This window comes from Humulus lupulus, chromosome 5, assembly GCF_963169125.1.
Source record: "Humulus lupulus chromosome 5, drHumLupu1.1, whole genome shotgun sequence".
Taxonomy (NCBI): Eukaryota; Viridiplantae; Streptophyta; class Magnoliopsida; order Rosales; family Cannabaceae; genus Humulus; species Humulus lupulus.
Genome location: NC_084797.1, coordinates 22,111,320 through 22,136,391, shown reverse-complemented (window position 1 = coordinate 22,136,391; position 25,072 = coordinate 22,111,320). Strand labels below are relative to the sequence as shown.

At 36.8% G+C, this 25,072-nt stretch overlaps 2 protein-coding genes and 1 pseudogene across 2 annotated transcripts; 2 read left to right on the top strand and 1 right to left on the bottom strand.

The window, feature by feature from the left end:
• The first annotated feature begins 1,240 nt into the window (after window positions 1-1,240).
• Window positions 1,241-1,651, top strand: LOC133778948 (uncharacterized). The gene has a single exon (XM_062218959.1). It carries the CDS (start codon window positions 1,241-1,243, stop codon window positions 1,649-1,651), a length of 411 nt encoding a protein of 136 aa, XP_062074943.1.
• Window positions 1,652-3,127: 1,476 nt separating this feature from the next.
• LOC133778947 (pectinesterase inhibitor 10-like) lies at window positions 3,128-8,794 on the top strand. The gene is made up of 2 exons (XM_062218958.1): window positions 3,128-3,862; window positions 8,756-8,794. Exons 1-2 carry the CDS (start codon window positions 3,128-3,130, stop codon window positions 8,792-8,794), a joined length of 774 nt encoding a protein of 257 aa, XP_062074942.1.
• An 8,366-nt stretch (window positions 8,795-17,160) lies between these two features.
• On the bottom strand, window positions 17,161-23,490 carry LOC133834617 (ABC transporter C family member 10-like; annotated as a pseudogene).
• Between the last annotated feature and the right edge of the window lie 1,582 nt (window positions 23,491-25,072).

The window sequence follows — 25,072 nt, the reverse complement described above, 5'->3', positions numbered from 1 at the left end:
TTGAACTATACCACCACCGAGAAAGAACATTTGGCAGTGGTGTTTGCTTTTGACAAGTTTAGAGCTTATCTTGTGGGGAATAAAGTGGTGGTTTACACTGATCATTCATCGATTAAGTATCTAATAGCCAAGAAGGATGCTAAGCCAAGACTTATTCGATGGGTGTTGCTTCTTCAAGAATTTGACATGGAAATTCGGGATAGAAAAGGAACGGAGAACCAAGTGGCTGACCATCTATCTAGACTAGAAGCTGGTAGTGAAAACAAGGTGAAGGGCCCATTAGAGAGACATTCCCCGATGAGCAATTATTGGTTGTGAACCAAGTCACTGCACCGTGGTACGCTGATTTTGCCAACTATTTGGTGAGTGGTTTACAACCACCTGATTTAAATAGGCAGCAACTCAAGAAATTCTTTCATGATGTGAGATTTTATTATTGGGATGGGCCCTATTTGTACAAGCAATGTCTAGATCGAATCATGAGGCGTTGTGTGCCGGAGGATGAAGTTTCAAGTATACTAAAGCATTGTCATTCAGCTCCCTATGGTGGACATTTTGGTGGGCAAAGGACATCGGCTAAGGTTTTTCAATCGGGGTACCATTGGCCTTCTATCTTCAAGGATGCTCATGACTTTGCTAAAAGATGTGATCGATGCCAACGTGTTGGAAATATTTCAGCAAGGAGTGAAATTCCCTTGAATTGCATCCTTGAAGTGGACTTTTTCGATGTTTGGGGAATCGATTTCATGGGGTCATTTCCACCGTCATTCGGAAATTTGTATATCTTGGTGGTTGTTGACTATGTCTTTAAGTGGGTTGAAGCAGTGGCAAGTCCTACTAATGATTCTAAGGTGGTCATGAAGTTCTTACATAAGCATGTTTTCACCTGCTTTGACACTCCAAGGGCACTTATAAGTGATGAAGGCACCCACTTTATGAACAATATTTTGGAAGTTTTGTTAGCCAAATATAGTGTGAAACACAAGATTGCTACAGCCTACCACCCTCAAACAAATGGTCAAGCGAAAATATCAAATAAGGAGATCAAGGGAGTCCTAGAGAAAGTGGTGAATCTTAGTAGAAAGGATTGGTCTCAGCAATTGGATGATGCTCTTTGGGCCTATAGAACGACTTTCAAAACTCCTTTGGGGATGTCACCATATCGTTTGGTTTTTGGGAAAGCTTTCCATTTGCTCGTTGAGTAGAGCATAAGGCATATTGGGCCACTAAGAAGTTGAATATGGATCTCCAAGCTGCTAGAGAAGCTCGGAAGTTACAATTAAATGAGTTGGAGGAGATGATGTTTTTCTCCTATGAAAATGCTAAGTTGTACAAGGAGAAAACTAAGAGGTGGCATGACCAGAAAATTCAAGCTCGAGTCTTTGAGAAGGGGCAGAAAGTGTTACTCTTCAACTCACGCTTGAAGTTGTTTCCTGGAAAATTGAAGTCCCACTGGTCAGGCCCATTCACCATTGTGAAAGTTTACCCCTTTGGAGCAGTTGAAGTTCGGGAAGATCAATCTGGAAGGGAATTCAAAGTGAATGGGCATCGTTTGAAACATTATTGGGGAGGTGAGGTCGACCGCGAAAAGACCTCCATTAAAGTCGCTGTTATTTTTGGTTGTCAAGTGATTCAGGCACTAATTATATGACAACCCAAAAAGGAAAAAGTGTAAAATAATATGTATATAAAAAACAAAGAAAAAAGTATATAAATATATATAAGTAGTTGTTGTTCTTCTAATTTATTTTAGTTCTTTAGTTTAATTTCATGTGATTATGTTGTTTTTAGAAGTAGTATTACTTTTGTTCTTGTGTTTCACGGGTTACAAGGTGAAAAATTTGCATTCTGGAAGCCAGTTCTGGGTTTGATGGTTTTGCGAATTTTTTGCTTCAGCAAACAGGGAGCAAAAATTCTCAAAAAAACGGAGGGGTTACATCAAATTTTGGTTGTTTAAGCAAAACTTAGGCAAAATGGTTGCAATTTGGGCAGGCACAAGTCAGGGGCATGTTTCGTTCAATATATATATATATGCATACATATATAATACTATATATATGTGTGCAAAATATATATATATAGAAATATACATATATACAGAAAAATAAATAAATAAATAACATAAAAAATATATATTACTAAATATAGATATTATATATGTAAATAAAATGCCCCCATGTACCCTATTCACCTTCAGCAGCCACCATCAAATACAGTCTCACATAAACCCTCCCTCATCACCACCATCATCATCTCCCTACATCCCAGAGTGAACAGTCACCCCGCACCTCACAACCCACCAGATCCGTCCCAGCTTGAGCCCCCTAAGCGAGTTTGCCCTGCCTACCCAAGCCACCCACACCTTTCCTCCGAGAGCCCACTTGCTATTTTGGTCAAACGCAACACCAAGCCTTAGCCCAGGCGTCTCCGAGTCTCGAAACCTAGGCGCAGCTTCAGAAGCACACCACGCAGAGGCGCAGCTTCACCAGGTCCCTATCCTCGTCCACAAGCTACTTTGCCTAACCCAAGTTGGCATCCCAACATCTCCTAGCCAGCACCGAGCACAAACATCACCGAGCCTAGGCACCTCAAGCCAGCATTGAGCATCGACCAAACCGAGCCCAAACACCACAACTCCATTCATGCACTACGCAAAGGCGCGTGTTCTCCAGGCACCTAGCCCTGTCCACAAGCTTCTGTGCCTAAACCCACTCGGTGCTCAGGCACATCCGAGCCAGACCGAGCATTAGGCAGCACTGAGTATAAACCAAACCAAGCCTCGACTCAGTTCAAAATTTTCCTACACTGGGAGTTACACTGGGATTTTGAAAATTTTACACAGGCCCATACAATCTGTTCTCTGAGATTACTCCTGAGTAATGCTTCATTTTATTTTGCCTCTCTACTTGTCAATGGTGTCTCTGCTGTGAATATTGTTGGGTTCTCTGCTAGTATTTGATTTTGGGGCCAACTATTGGAACTTTTGTTGACAGTGTTGTTCAGGTGTTGTTATACTGTTTTTTTGCTCTGGTGCTGTCAATTGCTAAGCAGTTATATTTGGTGTGTGGGTGCCTAGTTCAGTTGTTGTGTTGCGGCTTTGTGATCTATTTAGTTCCTTTTTGCCACCATGGCCACCAAAACAAGAGCACAAAGAAGGAAATCCAAACCATCATCTACCCCACCACCAACCAAGAAGAGTACCAAGGTCCCAAGCTCTTCCCCACCACCAGCCAAAAAGAAATCCACTGACCCAAGCTCTGTACCACCACCAGCCAAACAGATTCCCTTTGTCCCAAACACTACCCCACTACCATTGCCTTCCCCAGCCACTGTCAATGACCTTACCACCATCACTACCAAACCAGCAACTAAGACAACACCTACCATACAAAAATCCAAAAGGCCAGCAAAGCCCGCATCAGCCGCACCTCCACCCAAGACACAAAAGACCTCCGTTACCACCAAAGCTACACCCCATCCAAAACCTACTGTTGTACTGACCCCAAGCACCAAGAAAAATCTGGTCCTTTCAGGTTCCGCTAAGAAATTTGTTTCTGCTCAAGCCAGAGCAAAATATGAGTCCATTAAGACAAATAAGTTGCTCCCCGAAAAAGGATTTTTGCCTACCATAGTTGAGGTGCTAGCCTTCATCAGTGACGTTATTGAGCAACACAATTGGGAAACTTCCTGTAAAAAACCAAAGCATGCTATCATTCCATTGGTGCTTGAGTTTTACGCTAACATGGCATCCTCTGCAAATTCTGAAGTGATTGTTCGAGGCAAGGTTGTTTCATTTTCTAGTGAGGCTATTAACTCAGTATTTGGGTTGGACAGTTTTGAGTGCGCTGTCTATAATGATATGGTAGTGGCCCCTACACTAGACAATTTTAATAAGGCACTTGTAACGCCCTGGTTACCCCAGAACAGTTACGGTGAACCGGAAATTTGACCCGCTACCCGAGTCCTTTGGTTAAAAACGTGTTCAAAGTATAATTAACAGGTTAAGGTAGAAAACTAATAAAAAAGGAATGGATATCTTTCATTACAAACATCTCTGCAGAGCTAATCAAAACATTTACAAGTTGTTCTTAGTACAAAATGGCCATTACTGTTTCAAATTTACAACCCCGCCGACCTAAGCGGCAAAAAAAAAAGGGTAAACCCCCTAGTTCCTCTGAGAACGCCTTGGCCGTGGTGGTCAAGCGACCGCATATGTACACATCACCACCTAAGCTTTCCACTCAAGGCTGGGTGAGCTTTTCTTTCCCTTTATCTGCACCACATAGCACCCATGAGCCAAGGCCCAGCAAGAAAACACAATAAGGCATGATATAATATCAACAATGATCGTAATAATCATTTAGGATCATCAGTCCAAACAAATAGGTGACAGTCGCAACAGTCACAAAAGTGGGTACAACCCCCTCTAGCCATGTGACGTTAGGGTCACTCGGGCTTAACTGATAAGAGAACCTTTCATAAAATTGATCAGGATAGGTGTATGGTGACTGGTCACCAACATAACCCTCCTAATGACTTAAAGTCATAACCCTGGAACAACGTTCCCTAGCCATGTGACAAACAGTCACCGGGGCCATATGCCCTGGCTCTGAATAACTGGTCTTAGACCAGACAAGCGCTTATAAGTTCATCGACCTTAGGGTCGGTCCAGCGTTAATGCCTTAGAGCCATTCAACGCTGATATCAATTAGATCTAATCTTCATTTGGCTCAGCGTTCATGACGCTATGCCATTTTTGACTCTTTAGGTCAATGTCCCTGACTAGTCAGTACATATACAAGTATTCAACATTCGATAGCATTTAATAGGCAAACCATGTCCACATTTATCAATCAACATGCCTTAATAATAATCACGCATGTCATATATACACAGGGTGCAGTTTTCTTACCTCAGATTCGAGCTAGAAAGATTAAAAGAACGAGCCTTGAGAACGATCAACCTTTAGTCCTTTAGCGGTCACCTAATCATAACCAAACACGGGACATCATTAATAATAATTACCAACATAGGTTTCCACACCAAAATCTAGCCTCCGAAAGATCAATCTCAACTAATCCAAGTAGTAGGAACACTCCCGAGGCCTATAGCTAAATTCCCGGGGTCAAAACGAGCAAACGGGGTGAAAACAGGGCAAGGGCTGCGGCCCCCAAAAATTCCTGAAGCAAGCGCCGCGGTGCCCAACACCAAGGGCCGTGGCGCCCAGCCAAGACAGAACCCACTCTTCTTCCTCATCGAGCCAGGGTCGCGGCGCCCAAGAACAGGGTCGCGGCCCCCAACCCTGGGCCATTCCCAAACGTGTTTTCAACTTCTCCAAACTTCCAAAATCATACCTAACCATCCCCAATCATCAAAACAAAGTTCCCAAGCTTCCTAAAACTCCAAAACCCTCAAAACCCAAGGTTCAAACCAACCAAAAACTCAACAATTCACAAAGTCCAATTCAAAGCTTAGAAACTCAGAAAACTCAAAACTTTAAACTTAGATTACCTTTGATTGGGTTTTTTTCCGTCAAATCCTTCGGTTAAGAAGCTTATAATCTTTCCTAGGATCGCTATACCTTGATCCTCGCTTGATTTCGACTCCTAAAACTCGTGATATCTTCGAAAATGCTCAAACGGTAAAACGAACTATCGAAAGAAAGAACGAGAGGTTTTCTAATCACACGCTTTATCTGACAGCTACTTCAAGCTTAAGTAACCTCAAATAAAACCTAATGCTCGGGGTCCCGAAAATACCCCCGGGGACATAATAGTCAAAACCTCTTAAATTTCCTCCTGATCTCAAATATTCCCAATTTATCATCAAATAAACATTCCTATTACCCCAAAATTGACCCCGTTATGACAAAACCGCTAATCCATTATATATGACCGTCTCATGCCGAATAGCTCAAATATATCTCCATAATAATGGAATCTCATTCACATATCAAGTTATGCACCCAAATACACATATTCACCCTCAATGGGCCAAATTATCAAAATAGCATAATTATTCAAATGTGGATCCACATGCATGCATATAACATCATATCATAATATAATAATATAATTCACATATACATGCATAATATCATTTAATGGCATAATTAAACAAGTATGGCCCTCCCGGCCGACTAATCCCGCCATTAAACCATATCGGAGAATTCGGGGCATTACAGCACTGCAGCTTGTCGCATCTCTCGGCGCTCAATGGCGTGTTTCTTTCGATGGTGTGCACACTTTATTGCACACCTCTATTTTACCTAAAGCTGGAGTGTGGTTGCATTTCCTCAAGTGACGTCTGCTTCTTACCACACATGACACTACGGTATCCAAAGAGTGGGTACTTTTGTTATATTGTATGCTGGCTGATTTAAGTATCGATGTGGGCAAGTTGATCACAAGGCAGATTTTTAGTTGTGCCAAGAAGAAAAATGGCAAGTTATTCTTTCCATCGCTCATCGTACAGTTGTGCCTTCGAGCTAGGGTGCCTTTTGCGTCCACTAAGAATGTGCTCTTTGAGTGCCGAGACATTGACTTCATCATCACTATTCAGAGTTGCGAGCCTGTATCTGTAGCTGGGCCATCCACAGCAACTCCACCCACTCCCCCCCTTGCGCCCACACTCGATGAACTTCTTGTTCAACAGCGGGAACTTCTTTGGAGGATGGTGTCCCTTGAAACTCAGTAGCACGCCTACTAGAAGTAGCCAAATAGCGGGATGCAGCATTAATCAAGTCTCTTTAGCGAAACTTCACCAAACCTACTGCTACATTTCCTGCTTTCCCCAGCTCTATTTTGGAGGCTTGGACCGCTCCAGCCGTTCATGATGACCCTGTTCCTTTGGATGCCAATTCCGAGGAATAGGCATGGGGAGCCTCTTTAACCCACCTTTTGTTCTGTATTTCTAATTTTGCATTTAATTTCTGTTTTAGATTATCCTGCGGTTTACTATTTGTAGTTTATTGTTTAGTCTTTGTTTGTTTTGTCTTGATGGATATTGTGTCCATGTCCTGTTGATTAGTTGATCTTTTGAGGATAATCTTTGTTTTTGTTAGTGTTTAACTAGGGGGCTCATTGACGACTTTGAAAAACTTCAAAAATATAATCAATCTAAGTTGAAGTTGAATGTCTTTCTTTCTTAAGTTTGAAACTAAATTCTTTGGGTGTGAATGTTGCTAGCAATTGATTGTTTAAAGTGTTTCTCTTTTTAGTGTGTGCATAGCTTTATTAAACATTTTTTAGACCCTAGAAAGAGCCAGTTTCTTGTGAGAGCTTAAGTTTCTAGAATTACTTAGTGAGTTTCCTTGAGAAGAAATCCTAGACAACACCACCCCGATGAAATGATTTAGGCCATCCTTGGACCGTTTGAGCCTTTGCAGCCTACCTTTTGTGAATTTTTATCCTTAGTCACCCCATTGAGCTTAAGTGTCACTTTTCTTTCTTAGCCACTCATTAGCCTAGCTTTACATATATATAATCACCTCTTTTCACCACAACCCTTTAGCACCTTGATCTTGATAGGATTGATTTGTTGTTGCATTTTAGGGGGTTGAGAGGAGTTGTGTGTGAGAGAGAAAATTGGGTGAGCGTTTTCCTTTTCTTCTTTTGCTTGTTTTCACCATTAGGGACAATGTTGATTTTAAGTTTGGGGGGAGAGTATGTTCTCATTTTTCTTGTTCTCTTGTCATCTATTTGTTGCCATCTAGTTGTTTATCTTTATTCTAAAAAAATAAAAAATCCAAATTTTTTTTTAAAGAGTGCACTCCTTTGCATAAAAGCACCTTAAAAAAATCAGAAAAGAAAAAGAAAGCAAAAAGTATGTATGTTTGTAAATAAGTTTGGGGGTGTAACTCTCCAAATAAAATAAAAGTTGTTTTAGTTTTTGTCTTTGTATGTTAGTAATAAAGGTTAGTGGCAAGATTTATGTTGTGTTGTAGGGTTTTCTTTGGGAAAATTAATGTGTGCATTTATGTATTTAGGTCCTAGAAAGATGGAGGTGCTTAGGGTGATTTGAGCCAAAAATTTATCTCTCTTATCCTACCTTCACCCTAGCCTATCATTACAGGCTTGATAAAGTCCTATTGATCTTTGGTGTTGTGTTTGTCTACAATAGTGGAGAGGAAATCACTAAGTAACTTATAGAGACATTATTTAAGCTTTAGACCAAGATCTAGGTTGATTTTGGTGATTGAAAATGTTTAGGAAAAGCTATGCATGCACTAAAGGGTAAAACACTTGATTCATATTTTGGCAGCAACATTAATATTTGAAGAATTTGGTTTAAATCTTGTGAAAGATTGAAATTCAGCTTCTCTAATTCAAAATAAAATTTCCTGAGAGCTTTCCCCTTTTTACCATTGGCAAAGCAAAGTTTTTCCACTGTTGTTGTGTCTTGTTTTTGTTGTTTCCTTGTTCTTTTGTTGTTTAGTTTGTGCCCTTTATGTCTTTTTGTTATTTGTGCCTTATTTTTAGTGTCATAAGTTTGGGGGTGTGATAACTCTTGAATAAAGAGTTATTTCATGTGCTTTTGAACTTATAATTGTGAAAAAAATTGTGGGTGATGTTAGTTTATTATTAGCTTTTGTAGCTAACTTTTGTGTTTTATTGATCTTAGTTAAGTTTAGTTATTCTTTTAGTTTTTAATAGCTGATGGGTTGAAGACAATAGTTTCATGGATAGATACTTGTACAAAGAATGATCTAACATGTGAAACTATCTAAGTTGAATTTTGATTGCTGAATTATCAGGTTTGTAGCAGTAAAGCAGATTTTGCTGAAGCATTTTGAGCAGGCTGCTTTTGGACACCTAGGCGCACTTAGAAATTCAATGAGTGAGCTAGAATAGTTGTTGAGGTGGCAAGTACAGAAAACATGAGTAAAAAGTTGGAAGTAAATGTCAAAAGAAAATAGGAGACCCACGTATATACAAAAAGGAGGGGCAATATTGTACTTACATGGCCAAATTGGGAAACCTAGATGTACTTAGAGAGGGTTAGTCGCACATTGAGGGAGCTCAGCCATTTTTGGAAAAGAAAACAGCAAGAAAGAAAGAAGGAAAACCCAGAAATCAGCCAAAAAAGAAGGAGGACGAAAAAGAGAAGCTCAAGCATCATTTGGATTTGTTCTTTCTTCTATTTCTAAACTTCATTTTATATTTCCTAGTTGATTTCTGCTCTGAATATTTATGGGCTGTATTGAATGTGGATTAATGTTTCTTAACTCGGCCATGAACTAATTTTTGTGTGGCTTGAATTGTTGATGAACCCTATGTTATAGTGTAGTAATTTCTTGCACCTTATTTTATTGAAATCTCTCTTGTTCATTCAAGTGTGCTTATTATTAATCTCTTGTTGTTGTTTGGCCAGAAATGGCAAGGTATTTAATTATGTTTGATGCTGGAAAGATTAAATGTAATGGGAAGAACTTGGATGACACAAGTCATAATCTAGGTTAGATTATGTTAGTAAGTAACATATGGATGTGTTATTTGCCTTGTGTAAATTTTAAGAATTGAACCTTGAATTTGCATTCTTATATCTGATTTAGCATAGGAATATGTTTAATTAGGTAAAAGAATTAATGTTATACAATTTGGGAAAATTTTATGAGTGTTTAGTGAATTCTTATTAACCTAGGAGTTTTGCTAAAATATTGCTGCAACAATCTGTTCAGGATAATCAACATAGGGGGAATCAATAATTCAAGTCCATTTTACAATCCATATATTTCTTTCAAAATTTCCTTGTTTAGTTCAGTATTTTTATCTCTTTTAATATTTCGTTAGCTTATAAACAACTCGTTCGATTGTTAGTACTTTTAAGTTGTTTAGTAATTATTTTGCCTATTTTTCTATTTTGCAATCCCTGTGGAGACGATCTACTTATCAATGTATTACTTGAGTGATCACATGCACTTGCGTATTTAAAACCAAATATTATTTTTCACAACACGGATATTACAATGTGTATCTGCTATAAGCATCTACAAAACTAATATAGTAAGAGTAGCCATATGAAGATGTATTTGGGGCAAGTCCCCATAAATCAGAGCGATTAAGTTCCAAAGGAGAATTACAAGTTTTATATGAATTTGGAAAGGGAAGCTTATGAGCTTTGCCAAGGAAGCAAGAGAAATCAAATACACTTTTATTATTGGATTGGACTTTACATTTATTCAAAATTGATTTAACAATTTGAGTTTAATTATGGCCTAATAGAGGGAAAGAAAGGCCGTCAAGCTGTTAGGCTTCAGATTTGAGGGAGGTGCTTCAGTGGGAACTGAGCTGAAACATAAGGAGGAAGGTTGCAGATTGATTTGAGTGGGATCAGGAACATAAAGGCCACGGTCAAGCTTTCTATTAAGAAGAGTCTTCTTGGAGACTTGATCCTTCACAAAACAAAATTTGGCATTAAACTCAAAGAAAACATTATTGTCTTGTGCAAATTGAGATAAACTTAAGATATTCTTTGTAATGGCAGGGACATGTAAGAGATTATGTAAGACTAAAGATTGTGATTGATAAGGAGATATAAAGGTAGAGTATCCAACATGTTTAATATCCAAACCTAAACCATTACCAACTAATATTTGATATTGACCCTGGAATTCACAGTTGTTCATGACATTGTTGGCATCAAGGGTAAGGTGATATGTGGCACCTAAGTAGGATACCAATTGGGGTCTGCAACTAAATCTTGAGTGGCAACCATAGCCTGCATTGAAGAGAGATTTCCTGAAGAACCAGCAAAATTAGTTGGACCATAAAAGTATTTGTCAAATTTGTAAAAACATTGAAGAACAACATTACCAGGCTTTTGACAGAGTTGACAAACAGGTTTTCTTTGCCAAGAAGAATTGGTCCAGTGACCAGCATGAGCACCAGATCCACGGGCAACACCTCAAGTTGCTGAAATCATTCTTGAATCAGTATCAATGGCACTACTGAATAGAGGAGGCCCAGTGAAAGATTGCTGAAAACCACCAATGAAATCCCCTCAAAAATTATTGAAACCTCCTCTTGAGTATCCAAATTGACGATTCCCAAAGTTGTGAGCAGCCAGATTTTCCTCTCCCACTGTTATGTCTAATTTTTTTTTGAGCTCTTGTCATTTCTAGCTTCTTGAGACATAAGAAGTGCTTCAACTTCAGCAATAGAGTATTCATCAGTGTGAGTATTGAGAGATGTGATGGAAACTTCAAATTCCTTACCCAGACCATTAAAGATTGCCTCAATATGGTTAGAGGGAGGAATTTTGTGACCAATGGAATTCATTAAATCAATGATATTTTTTATTGAGAAGGTATTACTGGATAAATAATTTTTTCTTGTATTTCTTAACTGAGTTTTCAATTGACTTATCTTTGTGCGGGTTTGGGCAATATAGAATTCTTGAAGAGATGCCCAGAGTTGTGTAGCGGTATCATTGCCCACCATTCCAAACAAAATGTGGTCACTCATGGGGAGAGAAGCCAGGATAGAATCAATTGATCTTGGGCTTCCCAATCGGCATAGGAGGACAAAATTTGACGATGTTCTTGATCTTGGGTATTGTTGAAGTATTTTGGAGGAGTGGAATCAAGATCGAAAAACTTTGAGAGACAATGTCCTCTGATTGTGGCAAGAACTTGATGTTTCCAAGATAGGTAATTGAAATCTTCAAGCTTAATGGACAGAGCGTGTTTGAACAAGATTACCGCCTTGGAGCTGGAAGCTGAAGCGGCGGGAGGAGCAGTGGTCGTAGCTGAAGCTGCCATGGAGAATCGAGAAAAATGAAGTAGAATGAAGACTAGTGTTGTAGAGCAAGAAACTCTGATACTGCAACGCCCTGGTTACTCCAAGATCGTTATTGTGGACTTTAAACAATGCTTAACTCGCTAACCGAGTCATTTTGTTATAAACGGGCATCTAAGTATTATTAATAGGCTAAGGTGAAAAATATCAATTCAAAAGGAATGGATATATTTTATTTAAAACATAACACTGTACATGGGCCCATAAAAACGTTTACAAGTTATTTACAATCCAAAATGGTCATTGCAGTGTAAAAATTACAACCCACCGACCTAAGCGACAAAAATAGGGTTAACCCCTAGTTCCTCTAAGAAACACCTTGGCCGTGGTGGTCAAGCGGCCGCATATGTACATATCACCACCTAAGCTCTTCACTCAAGGCTGGGTGAGCTTTTCTTTCCCTTTACCTGCACCACATAGCACCCGTGAGCCAAGGCTCAGCAAGAAAACTTATTACTACATGTATACAATATCAATAAATGATTATGATAATCATACTAGGGCTTGCAGATCAGATAAGTGAACATTAACAATGATTCTGGTAATCATGCTGGGGCTTGTACCCTAATCAGATAAGTGACTAATGAGTCACGCACTTGGGTTCCACACCCTAACCAGATAAGTGACTATGGAGTCATGAACTTGAATTAGATAAGTAACTAATAAGTCACGAACTTAAACCATATAAGTAACTAATAAGTCACAAACTTGAATCAAATAAGTAACTAATAAGTCACGAACTTAGGCTCCACACCTTAAGCCATGTGACGTTACAGTCACCTGAGCCTTTTAGCTCTGGCTCTAAGTAACTAGCCTTTAGATTAGACAAGCACTTTTGTTTTCATCGAACTTAAGGTCGGTCAAGCATTTCATGCTTATGTTGATAATGCTTATGTCGATTAGATCTAATCTTTTCGGCTTGCGTTAAACAAGCTAATACCATTCTTGACTTATAGGTCAATTCCATACGACCAGTGCTTAGTACTACTGCCGAACTTGACTAATAAGTCACAGCTTCACAATCAATACCGACACCATTGTCATTTCTAACTAATAAGTCAGTTCCATTCACAGATAAGCAAGACTGCTAAGCATTTGATATGCAATCAATGTCCACATATAGAGCACTCAACATGCCTCATCAATAACCATGCATGTCACATACTGGGTGCAATATTTTTACCTTTGGTTCGAGGGAGAAATAATAAAAGAACGACCTTTGAGAACGATCACTCCTTTGATCCCTTAGTGGTCGCCTAGTCATAACTAAATATGGAATTCCATTAATAAAATAAATCATAAAAGGTTCATGGTCTAAACCTCGCTCTCGGGACCTCGAATTGTACTAAAACAGTTAGTAGATTCGATCCCGAGCCTTAGGAATTGAACCCTCGAGCCTAAGCCCTTGAAAACTCCTCCCTGGCACAAAAGGAAGGGGCGGGTTGCGACTTGGCCTAGTGAGTCGCGGCATGCCCCCAAGTCAGAGAGCACTCTGGCTGGGTACCAAGGGGGGGTCACGACTTGCCTGGGCCAAGTTGTGACTTGACCCCACGAACACAGCACCCCTGCCATTTTCTCCATTAAAACTAGCCAAAAACCTTCACCAATCAACCCAGAAATCACACCCAAGTATTACCACAATTCATCCATCATTCAACCAACAAAACCCAAGCTTTAAATCATTTAAAACCACCTCAAATAGCCACTTCTATAATCGAAACTTTAAGCTCAAAAAATAACTCAAAACATAGCAAAAACCAAAAAATAATGGTTGAAACCTTATCTTCAACTCAGAATTAAACCCCTTTCAATGGCTAAACACTAGCCTAGAACCTTAAGCTTTGATCTCCTAGCTTGAACCCTCAATCTTAGCTTCAAAAAATTCAAAGGAAAAGAGAGAAGGAGAGATGATCGTGGGAGAGGAAGGAAGGCTATGTTTTGCCGTCTAATTCTTCTACAACCATCCTAATTCAAATATATCCTAAGTTCAAATGACCAAAATGCCCCCAAGCCTAACTTATTTCCTTAACAGCCACCAAGGACAAAAGTGTCATTTCTCCTCTAATCCCATTAATCATAATTAACGTCCTCCAATTCTCATTATTCCCAATATTCTCAAATAGTTAATTAAATCAAACCCCATTACCCTTTAATTTCCGGTAATGTACTAATCATCAAATTACCCCGAGACTCACCCCGAGCCCGGCAAATAACTCCGTTATGACCAAACCGCTAACTTGCATTCTAATATCGTCTCATGCCGAATAGCTCGAACATATCCACATAATAATGTCATAAATCATAAACATGCATGAAAATTTACAAATATGCCCTCCATGGGCTAAATTACCAAAATACCCTTATAATGAAAAGTGGACCCACATGCATGCATTTATCATCATATAATAATATAAATCACATAACCATGCATATAATCATTTAATGGCATGATAAATCAATTATGGCCCTCCTGGCCCCCTAATCCAGGCTCTAAGCCACATTAGGGATTTTGGGTCGTTACATATACCATGTGATGAATATATTGAAAAGCAAAGAATTGTAAAGAAAATTATTCTTCTGTATTGATTATCAAAGTATTCATAAGAAGCTAAGAGCTTATAGAGCCCAGGAAGAGGAAAGTTAAAGCTAGACAAATAACAGAATTGTAACTAATCCTACTGACTACGCAAAGTAGTTATAACTAAGTAGCACTTAGCTAACTAACCTAATAGATTAGCTAATACGCTTTGACAAAGAAATCTTAAGCCAATGATTTTTTTAGTTGATTACTTATTTTGTTTTTGAAGCTTATAAAATAAAAACGAATATACATATATCAAACTATAAAATGATAAATAATGTTTGTTTATTTAAATAAATTGATATGTAAAGCTGTTATACCATTAATTTAGTTTAAACTAACAAATGAAATATTATTTAAAAAAATAAGGATATTTTTTGTATTTTTAAAAATTATACTAGATTCTAGTATTTAATAACGATATATTTTAATTCTATTAAAAAATATTTCATGAGTAAAATTTTTTATAAATTATAATCTAAGGGAAATTTTGGTAAATTTTTAAAATGTCATTTGCTATTTAAAATTATATTATTAATTTTATGAAAATATGAAAACTTGATAGATTCCTATGCACAACCAAACACAGAAATTGATATTCCAAGAATCATAGATTAGATTCCAATGTACAACCAAACACAGTGACGCAAGTTTCCAGACTATCAGATTACTCTCTTCAACTTTTTCAGTAGTCCTCATACCAAACGACCCCTTAGTAGTTTGGATAGACAAGCAATAATATCTCCAAGAGGCATTTCGAAGAATAGTCTCAATCCCAATAGATTTGGACCCCTCATCAATAGAAGCATCAACATTTAGTTTATGTTGGCCCATAGGTGGACACACCCAACTACTAGTGGAAGTACATTGAGATGAAGCCGATGTAACTTTTGCAATCCAAGCCTAAATATTTATCACCAGAAAATAAGACATGAAAATACTAATGTAAGAACTACCCTATGAGGACTAATATACCTCATACATGGAACACAGATTAAGCAGAAGACAATAATCAATCTTAAATAATAATAATAATAATAAAAAATAGAACCAAACCTGAGAATACTCATGAAATAATGCCTTGATCCGTGAAACAACTAAGTATAATGTTTGAGGAGGTTGTCCATAAGTCCTTTCCCCCCAAATACACCAGGCTGAAAAAACAAATAACTCAAACTCATATTGTGAGAGCTGCTGAGGGTTTTAGAAGTACATGATGAAAAGGGACTTCAAATAGCACATTTTTAAGAAGGTCAAAATGCAACAATCTCCAAATCTTACGAACATGAGAACACCAAAAAATAGCATGGCTATTAGAGTATTCAGCACAACCACATAAATGACTATTATATCATTCTTTTATATATATAATATTACTTATTTGTTAAAAAAGTATATGGTAATTATAAAAACATAATAAAAATAATTAATAAATTTTCTAAATAATACTAAGCAACTTGCATTGCACATTATTTGTACCTATATATAATATATATGTGTGAAAGAATTTTCAATAGTATATGCTATACAAAAATATTCAACACATTGTCAATATAAAATATTTTATTTTTAATTTTGAAAACAAGAAATTATTTTCAAATAAATTAGTAAAATCTTGTACATCATCCACCAACTCTTAGTGCCCATTCAAGGCAGGCTAACCCTAGCCTAAGGCGTACTAGGCTAGGTAGTGCCTTGGGTCCCCTAAAGTCTAGTACCCAAAATTGTGATGAAAGTTAAGTTGGGATATAGTATAAAATATTAAATAATACACAAAAACATTAAAATCTACTTATTAAAATTGTACCCATGGATTTTATTTTCCCTAGGGCCGCAAATGATTCAGGGTTAGCCATTTCAAGTGCGGTAATTTGAATTTTTCTATTTTAATAATAATTATTTGATTATTTTTTATTTAAATTTATAAATTAATTTGTTACAATAATGAACAAGATTCCAATTTTCAATCAAATGTAGCGATCTTGTTCTTAGAGCACTCCCAACAGCTCCTTTAAAATAGTTATATTTTAAAATTATAGCTCAAATGTGATAAAATAGTTCTCCATCAAATGAGATACTATAATTTTTTTTTAACTTAATACACTATTCATTATTTATATGTAGAAACAACTATTCACTCCTTTATAAATATTTTATTATTTTTTTTCTAACTTTTCTATATATATGTTTGATATTATGAATAATATTATATGGTTTTAGTAATTTTTTTAAAACTTATATACATATTATTATTTTATATTTTGTTATAATTATTATATTGAGAATTATTTTTAAATTTTGTATTAATTTGTATTTTATTTATTTTGGAATAATCTAAAATAAAGTATAATTATATTTTGATATTATATAGCGATAAATATCATAAATATTAAAAGATATAAAGATACTATTGATAATGAAAAGAAAAAAATTAAATGAATAAAAAAATATTTAAATGATATAGAGAAAAAAATAGAGAAGCTGATGTATAGTGTAATGTAAAAGTTAGAGGAAAAATAGATAAAATAGTATTTTGATGAGGTATTTAAAAGGATAGAGAAAATAATTGCTCTTAAAATGATTCTCATTCACAACAAAATAAGAGTTCTATAATTTTCAAACAATCATATTCTTATTCTTTAACATTCTCCTCATGCCAATATTGAGAAAAGGTGGAACCAACAGCTACATACCAGTGGGTGATATTTGATTGTGTTCTTAATTTGTTAAAATTGAGTTGATTGTATAATTTTATTTATACTAAATAATAATTATAATTCCTTCTCAAAAAAATTATAATTAAATATTAAATTATTTTCGGATCATTAATTAACTCTCATTAAAATACAAATGATTTATTCCTTAAAACAATCAACTAAAGATTCTCCTCCCCACTAGAATCCCCAGTCCCACTAGTCTACGTGGATTCATTACTTAAATAAACCACTTTGTCATTACATAAATTAAGTAGATTTTCAAGCAATCAGGGATTGAACTGCAGTCTATTTCCCCCGAAATATGAACTGCCAGAGCCCATTTTGCTAAATAATGAGCGGAAATTAAACTTTCTGGACACAAAAGGAAAATGACAACCAAGGACTCTAGTAATCAAGAGTGAGATATCCTGAACAATTGGATTAATTTCCCACAGTACCCTAATATCATTAAGAGATTTAGTGATCTGTGAAGAAGCTCCTAGTCCCACTAGTCATGTCACAAGCTCTTCCTTCCAATCATTCAAAAAAGATCATGTAGTTTCAAGGCCTCAGACGTGTAGTCTCATTATAAAGATCATACTACAGAAGAAGTTGATGTTATTATCAATGTGACTCAGCAGACTGCATATGGGACCAATATTCCTTCACCAGCTTGCCAAAAAGTGACCCTTCTTTCTTCATCAAATTCATTGGCTCATCATACTCCACTATTTTCCCTGAAAATGAATGGTTTACTTTCATCAGATAAAGGGTTCTCTTTCTTTTCTTATTAATTTAATATCAATGAAGAAAGCAATGAAAAGTTACCATCACTCATGGCAAGAACCATGGTGCAATCCATCACAGTTGGTATCCTATGAGCAACTGTGATCACAGTACAATCTACAAACTCAGTTCTGATTGTTTTCTGTAGAATCATATCAGTTGCATTGTCTATTGAAGCAGTTGCTTCATCAAGCACCAATACCCTACTTCTCCTCAGCAATGCTCTCCCCAAACAGAACAGTTGTCTCTGTCCCATACTCCAATTTGAGCCATCATCCATAACTGAACAACATAACAACAACAACACTCATTACTGGTAATCACAACAACAACATATCATCTTTTATTGCTAACTTACATAAGAATACATTGTCATTACCTAAAGAGTCCAAACCATCTTCTTTCTCTTGAACAGTTTCTCTAAGCTGACACTTTCCAAGAACCTTGAAATTCAAAAACATAGTATTATTAACACCTAAAAATATAGCCAAGAAAACTTCTTAAAGACAAAACCCACAAACTTTAATTACCTCCCATATTTCGCCGTCAGAATGTTGAGATAAGGGGTCCAAATTGTATCTGACAGTCCCATTAAATAGAGTAGGATCTTGAGGTATTACACCAAAGCGTGACCTCAAATCATGAAGTCCAATTGTTGAGATGTCAATACCATCAACTATAATATTCCCTCTGGTAGGCTCTACTAGGCGAAATAATGCACCAATTAAAGTGGTTTTTCCACTGCCGGTTCTACCAACTATACCAATCTTGTGCCCTCCTTCAAATGTGCAACTGATGCCCACGAAGAACAAGTGGGGAGTTGGCCCTATATCTGATCTATTTTTTGACATCAGTATATTATTATTATCACCATACTAATATAAGTTCCACAAGGTATGAAAGAGAACAGTTTTCATATTAAACGAAAGAAATGTTTTTTTTACCTGCAAATCATGTATCTTTACTTTACCAACATGGGGCCAATTGGCTGGGGGCCGATTTTGTTCAATCACTTCAGGTGCTTCACTAGGTATGTACATGTACTGGTTTAGCCTTTCCACTGAAATGATGAAATTTGCGGTAGTGCATTGGTTTTGAATAGAAAATACAAGAGAATTGTTCAGTGAGAGGCCATAAGAGAGTGCCATCCCAATAAACCCTGCAGTAACACAAGAACACTTATTTGTAACATTTAAAATACCAAATGATAGTGAAAGGGGGTGGAAAAAGAAAAGTTGATGAGTACTACTAACCTGAGCTAAAAGTATCAGGGGGAAGAAGGACCATGCATAATGCTGCAGAAGCAAGAACTGTAGCACTGAGTGTTTCCAACCGTTGAATTAACCATTCATTTGCTGCAAAACTGTGGAAAAAAGGGCTAGCATTTATGTCAACAAGTTGCAAGTTCTTCGAAAAGAAGCGTTCTTCCTCTTCAAAGGCCCTAATTGTAGTAGCTCCTGCTACAGACTCAGCAATATGGTTTGCTACCAAGGACTTGGTTGTACCATTGATGCGCATTAACTCTTTAGCAGTGGAAAAGTAGTAGCTCTGTTCATTAAGAGTAATTTTCTTGTTAAAATCAGCATAACATGTTGAATGCTCTATTTAAGACGTCGGATTAAAATACATGTGACTATTCAGATATGAAAGATGAGTTTTCTTTTCAAAAAAAAGAATGCTTAAATATTTATTACTTGTAATCGATAAGTCAGATAAACTGTTGGTAACGAGACAAACAAGACTTGCCATGTGATAACAGCTAGTACTCCAAGATTAGCAACTGCATTCATGGTGGCCCCAACAGCAATGAATAAGTTAAATGGGACATCCAAATCGACTATACTCAAGTCAGCTGAAACCTATATAGAAGCAAAAGATCATAGAAGTATTAGTCTCATGAAAAAAGTTCTAGATATGCAAACTTATCTACTGTTTCAGATGCATACCCGACTAAGTATCCTTCCCAAAGGTGTGGAGTCGTAAAAGGACATTGGTGATCGAAAAAGGGAATTTAGCAGTTGCGAAAAAAGAGATTTTGATGATTCAATCCCCATATAAACTACAGTAACTGATCTTAAAAGCATAACAATTGTTGAGGAAATTCCAATGATCAAGTACACTACAATTAACTTCAATGTGCTGATTCTTGGATTATCAACATTAGCAGCCAACCAAGAGTTCTGCAAGATCAGACTAATCACAAATACAAAATGCGCAACGCAGCCGAGGGAGAAATAGATGTATCCTTTGTTTTGATTCAGATATTGCTTGTAAGGCTTGAATCCTGTGTCACCTGTTTCTCTTTCTTCAAGCTTAATCAACTGATCTCCATTAGATGCTTTGTATTGCTTCTCTGTGAAGCTCTTTTTAATCTCCTTCACAGATGTTAAATGCTTCTCAGAAGGTGTCACTTGTGCCAGCCTTTTAGAACCAGCAGTCTCTTTGTGCGCATTTACAAGGTCTTGAAACTCTTGGCTTGTTGACAATAACTCATTGTAAGGAGCTGATTGTAAAATATCGCCATCAGACATTAACTGTCAAAGAAAAAAAAAACAATATAGATGACCTGAAATTAATGTCAATTACTATACATGGCTATCAGTAATGTTATTGGAGCTAGAATTAGACTAACCAGTACAGAATCAAATCCAGGAAGGAAATCAACTTGGTGAGTCACAAGTAGGACTATTTTGTCTGAAAGAGCTTCCATGATATATTCCTGCAAACAAATAAAGATTCTTTCACCTTTAAGCAAAATAAAAAAAGAAATAATAAAGAGGCTGCGATTGATGGAAAGTACATATGATTACATTAAACAAGCTTGAAGCAGTATGTGCATCAACGGCACTGAATGGATCATCCAAGAGATATATATCAGCATTCTGATAAAGAGCGCGAGCAAGTTGGATTCTTTGTTTCTGGCCACCACTCAGATTTACTCCCCTCTCCCCGATTTCAGTCAGATCACCATAAGGAAGTAATTCCAGGTCCTTGATTAGGGAACATCTCTCAAGTGTTTCACTGTATCTTTGATTGTCCATAAGAGAGCCAAATAAAATATTGTCTTGTATTGTGCCTGTTTGGATCCATGCTGTTTGAGAAACATAGGCAATCTTCCCATAAACTTGAATCTGTAAATCCAACAATTAAAGTGGTGATGATAATATGAGTGAGATGTAGATTAAAGTAATTAATCTAGATGGGATATAAATATATCAGAACGAAAAGCATATGTTTCAATGCTGAAGACATAAAACTTACATCGCCTCTAGTGTTTGTAACTTCACCAAGAATAGCTGCCAAAAGAGTAGATTTCCCAGACCCAACCTCTCCACATATAGCCACCTTTTCACCATGACTAACCTCTAAATCTATGTTTCTCAGAGTTGGCTTTGATAAATTCTCTTCCCATGAAAAATCAGCTGATTTAATCACAATGGCTGATTTCACACTGCCTGTGCTGTGCTTTTGTCTGACTCTCGCAGTCTGCAGCTCCGGCGCCTCGAGGAATTTTACAATCCGAGCAAATGCAACCTTTGCTTGAATCACCACACCAATAACATCAGGTATGGCTCTAATGGGGTCCTGAACAAGGAGCAAAGTTGCTACAAAAGTGAACACATTGTTGGCGTGCAAGGGAACTTTGAGAAAATAGCATGCTCCAAATGTTGCAGCAGAGACCAAAATAGGAGATGACCAAAAAAGAAATATATTATATGCTCTTCTCAACTGCACAGCAGATAGCCATTTCAACTCCACCTTCCTCAAACTTTCAACCACATTCTTGAAGTGAGTTTCCCAAGCATAAAGTTTCAACACCTTCATGTTCACAAGAGCCTCAGTCAGAACTTTCAGCCTTTCATCTTGAGCCATCATAAGTTTCGTCTGAAACTGGTGTTGTAACTTAGCCACTGGAGCATTGCAAGCCACAGTAAGAATGATAGCCACCAAGGCTGCTATTGTGGCCAATCCAACTGCTCGGAAAAGAATTACTAAGGCGAGACAGAGTTGGAGACTAGTTGTCCAAGTCTGATGGAACCAAAATGGGAATTCTCCAATCCTATAGGCATCAACAGTGACATAATTCATAATCTCACCATTAGAATGAACAAACTTAGCAGAGTTAGATAATTGCAGCTGCTTCTTGTAAACGGCTGCTGTAAGCAAAGACCTCACTTTCAAACCAATAAGTCTGCTTCTAAAGTACCATTGTCTTTGAGAAACAGATTCAATATTCTTAGCAAAGAAAAGGGTTATGGCCAAAACATAACCTTCGTACTTAAAGCTCTCATGTCCTTCAGCAACCAAAATGAATGCATTAAGAAGTAAAGGACCAGCAGAGAGAGTCAATATTTTTAGTAAAGCAAATAACCCAGATATCAAAATCTCTCTCCAGTGGCAACAAATGATTATCTTCAATAATGATGGTTGAGAAGAAAAACCATCCTTCCTTTTCTGTTTCTCTAATTGCTCCAAGAACATTAGATAACAATTTTCTGCTCTATCAGCTTCCCTCAGCTTTGGAACATCTTCTTCCTTTAGAGTTTCTTTCCTACCCTTCTTCATCAACGAGTTTAGCCACCAAAACGAGAACTTGCTGAAGCAGCCTGCTCTGGCAAATGGGGTAACTGAGTCATGATTTTCACCATCATATTTGCCCTTAGCCTCACCATTCAAAGGTCTATAAAGACCTTTTTGAACGATGACATCATTATCATTCTCTTTATATTTACAGCTCTTATAAGCACACAAGAGTAAAAGAACAGCTCCCGGTAGAGATAAAACATCCAAAGCTATCTTAATCGTCACTTGTCTGTTCAAAACAGCGGCGAACAAAGACAGAACACAAGCAAAACCAGCAAACAAGGTTGCAAGAATGGTCAACAGTCGAACTGGTGTTCTAGGCAGCTGTTTCACCTTGATACTTACTGTTAAGCCAATAAGCAACAAAGTGAAGCATTGAAATAAAGCCTGAAACCATAGATTCAAAGGCAGAGCAGTATGGGTTTGCCTCAGCTTCTCTTCTAATATCCAGACGCCAAAGAACAAAAACGACAACCCTAGACAACCATTTACGACAGCTGACACTATCTGCAGAGTTGACAAGGCTTGAAACCGAGAAGGGACTCCATCAAGTCTTGGTGAGGAAGACTTTTTAACCATGGTGATCAAGAGCATAAACAAGAGAACGACATTGAAGAAGATAATCAAAGCGTGGCTGGTACATGACGAAGGATGACTTAGAAACTCGAATGATGAACCACAAGACTCTCCTATGCAATCAGATTTAGCACAAAACATAGTCCATGTGGTCTCCTCCATCACCTTTAGCCACAGTGTAGTTCGACGAAGACTCAGCTGTCAAAGCAGGCAGGCCGTTCTAAGAAGAATCCACTCCTTGTTTTGCTGGAGTAATAAGAAGAACCCAACTCGTCACTGAAGTTTTAATCCTCAACCGCTGCTCATGACGTGGGAGAGAGGGAAGTCAAATAAAATATCTCTTTCTCTTATACTTATATATACACATATTATACAGAATTAAGATTGAAAGTATATAAAGTAGTTTAATAATATAAATCAAGATTGGCATGGACAATAACTAAATTCTGAGCAAACTGCATCCGGATCAATGAGTAAAAATAAATTAATTAAATAAAAAAAAGAATTCCAAACAAAGTTGGATACTTCACCTTGTGTAAATAGTTATTATATAGTATATACGAAAGAGACACGTTCATTTGGAGGTTGCACAAACCAGAGAATCCGTGGCGGTCAAAAGTCTGTCGTTTTGTGTTCTTTTTCCAAATTGTTACTACTGTATATATATATAGAAATTTTCTGTGGTGCGGGCGCACGAAAAGCCCGCACCTGTGCGGCTGGTTTTTCCCTAATGCTATTGGATGAAATAAGAAGTTGCACAATGTTACAATTGATACTGGGTGTATACTAAGTTTTATTCTTGTCTCACTCTCCTAGTTTTTACTCTTTGTCGCTGCTGCTGCTCTTTATTTTCGGATATATACTCCTATTTTTTTAATCGTATCATTTGTTTTTCCTACTGATGCATATAAAACTTAAAACAATTTATAATTTTATGCAATAATTATTTTGTATATAAACCAGCTCCAATTTTCTTTTTTTCTTTTTCTTTTAAGACTGTAATTTTGTAGTTTTTCTGTTAAGTTAAATTTATATTATTGCTACAAAAAATGTTATATTTATGCATGATAAGCTTAATTAATATAAATATTATTATAAATATATAACTTTGAAATAGCTACGGTCTGAAGGAAAAAAAGTATACTGTTGGAAAAAAATATGAAATTGGTTATATATACATATAAAATCAAACAAAATTTGGAGTAAGATATACACAATTAATCAAACAATATATATATAATACATGGGTGCTCCCTTTTGGTGTTTTTGGCTTGGGTAGTATTTTTGGCCAATTTTGTATGATTGTGTACATTGTAATTATTTAAAGCATCTTGCAAATTTTGAGAAAATTCTAAATAATTTACAGTGTCGAAAATAAGGTTCAATCATGTTATTTTTCACGCACATAAAAAAACAGTCACATGTTCGTGTAACAAATTATTTTAATTTTGTTTTTTGCGCTGTAAATTATTCAGAATTTCCTAAAAATTTGCAGGATGCTATAAATAACTACAATATACATGAACATAAAAAATTTGCGCCAAAAATATTTTTCAAGTCAAAAACTAGAGAGGGGTGCACTAGTGTGCCCCATTTTGGGGTGCACTAGAGAACTACCCTATAATTTATTACTTATATTGTAATTTTTAATTGTTATACTATAAAGTAATTTTTTTTTTATCAAGAAGGAAAGTAACTTCATTGAACAAACAAGCTGTACAAACACAGTACTAAGCACTACAAGACCGAAACTAAAAACAAACCAATAGCCCCAACACTATTTACATTGTAATTGCCTTAAAAATGACTGCTCTGGGACTGAAAATTTCCTAGAATTAACCAAGTAAAGTCTCTATTTAACTACACTTTTAATCTCATTAACAAGACAGTTAGCTGTCAAAGAATAGTCATCAAATAAACTTTTGTTCCTATTCCTCCAAATGTTGTAAACAGTAGCAGCAACAGAAAGATTTAGGATAGCTGCCATCAGACCACGCCGAGGTCTACCAAGCCAAACACTCCAACTGGTGTAGTCACTCGGCCAAGCGATG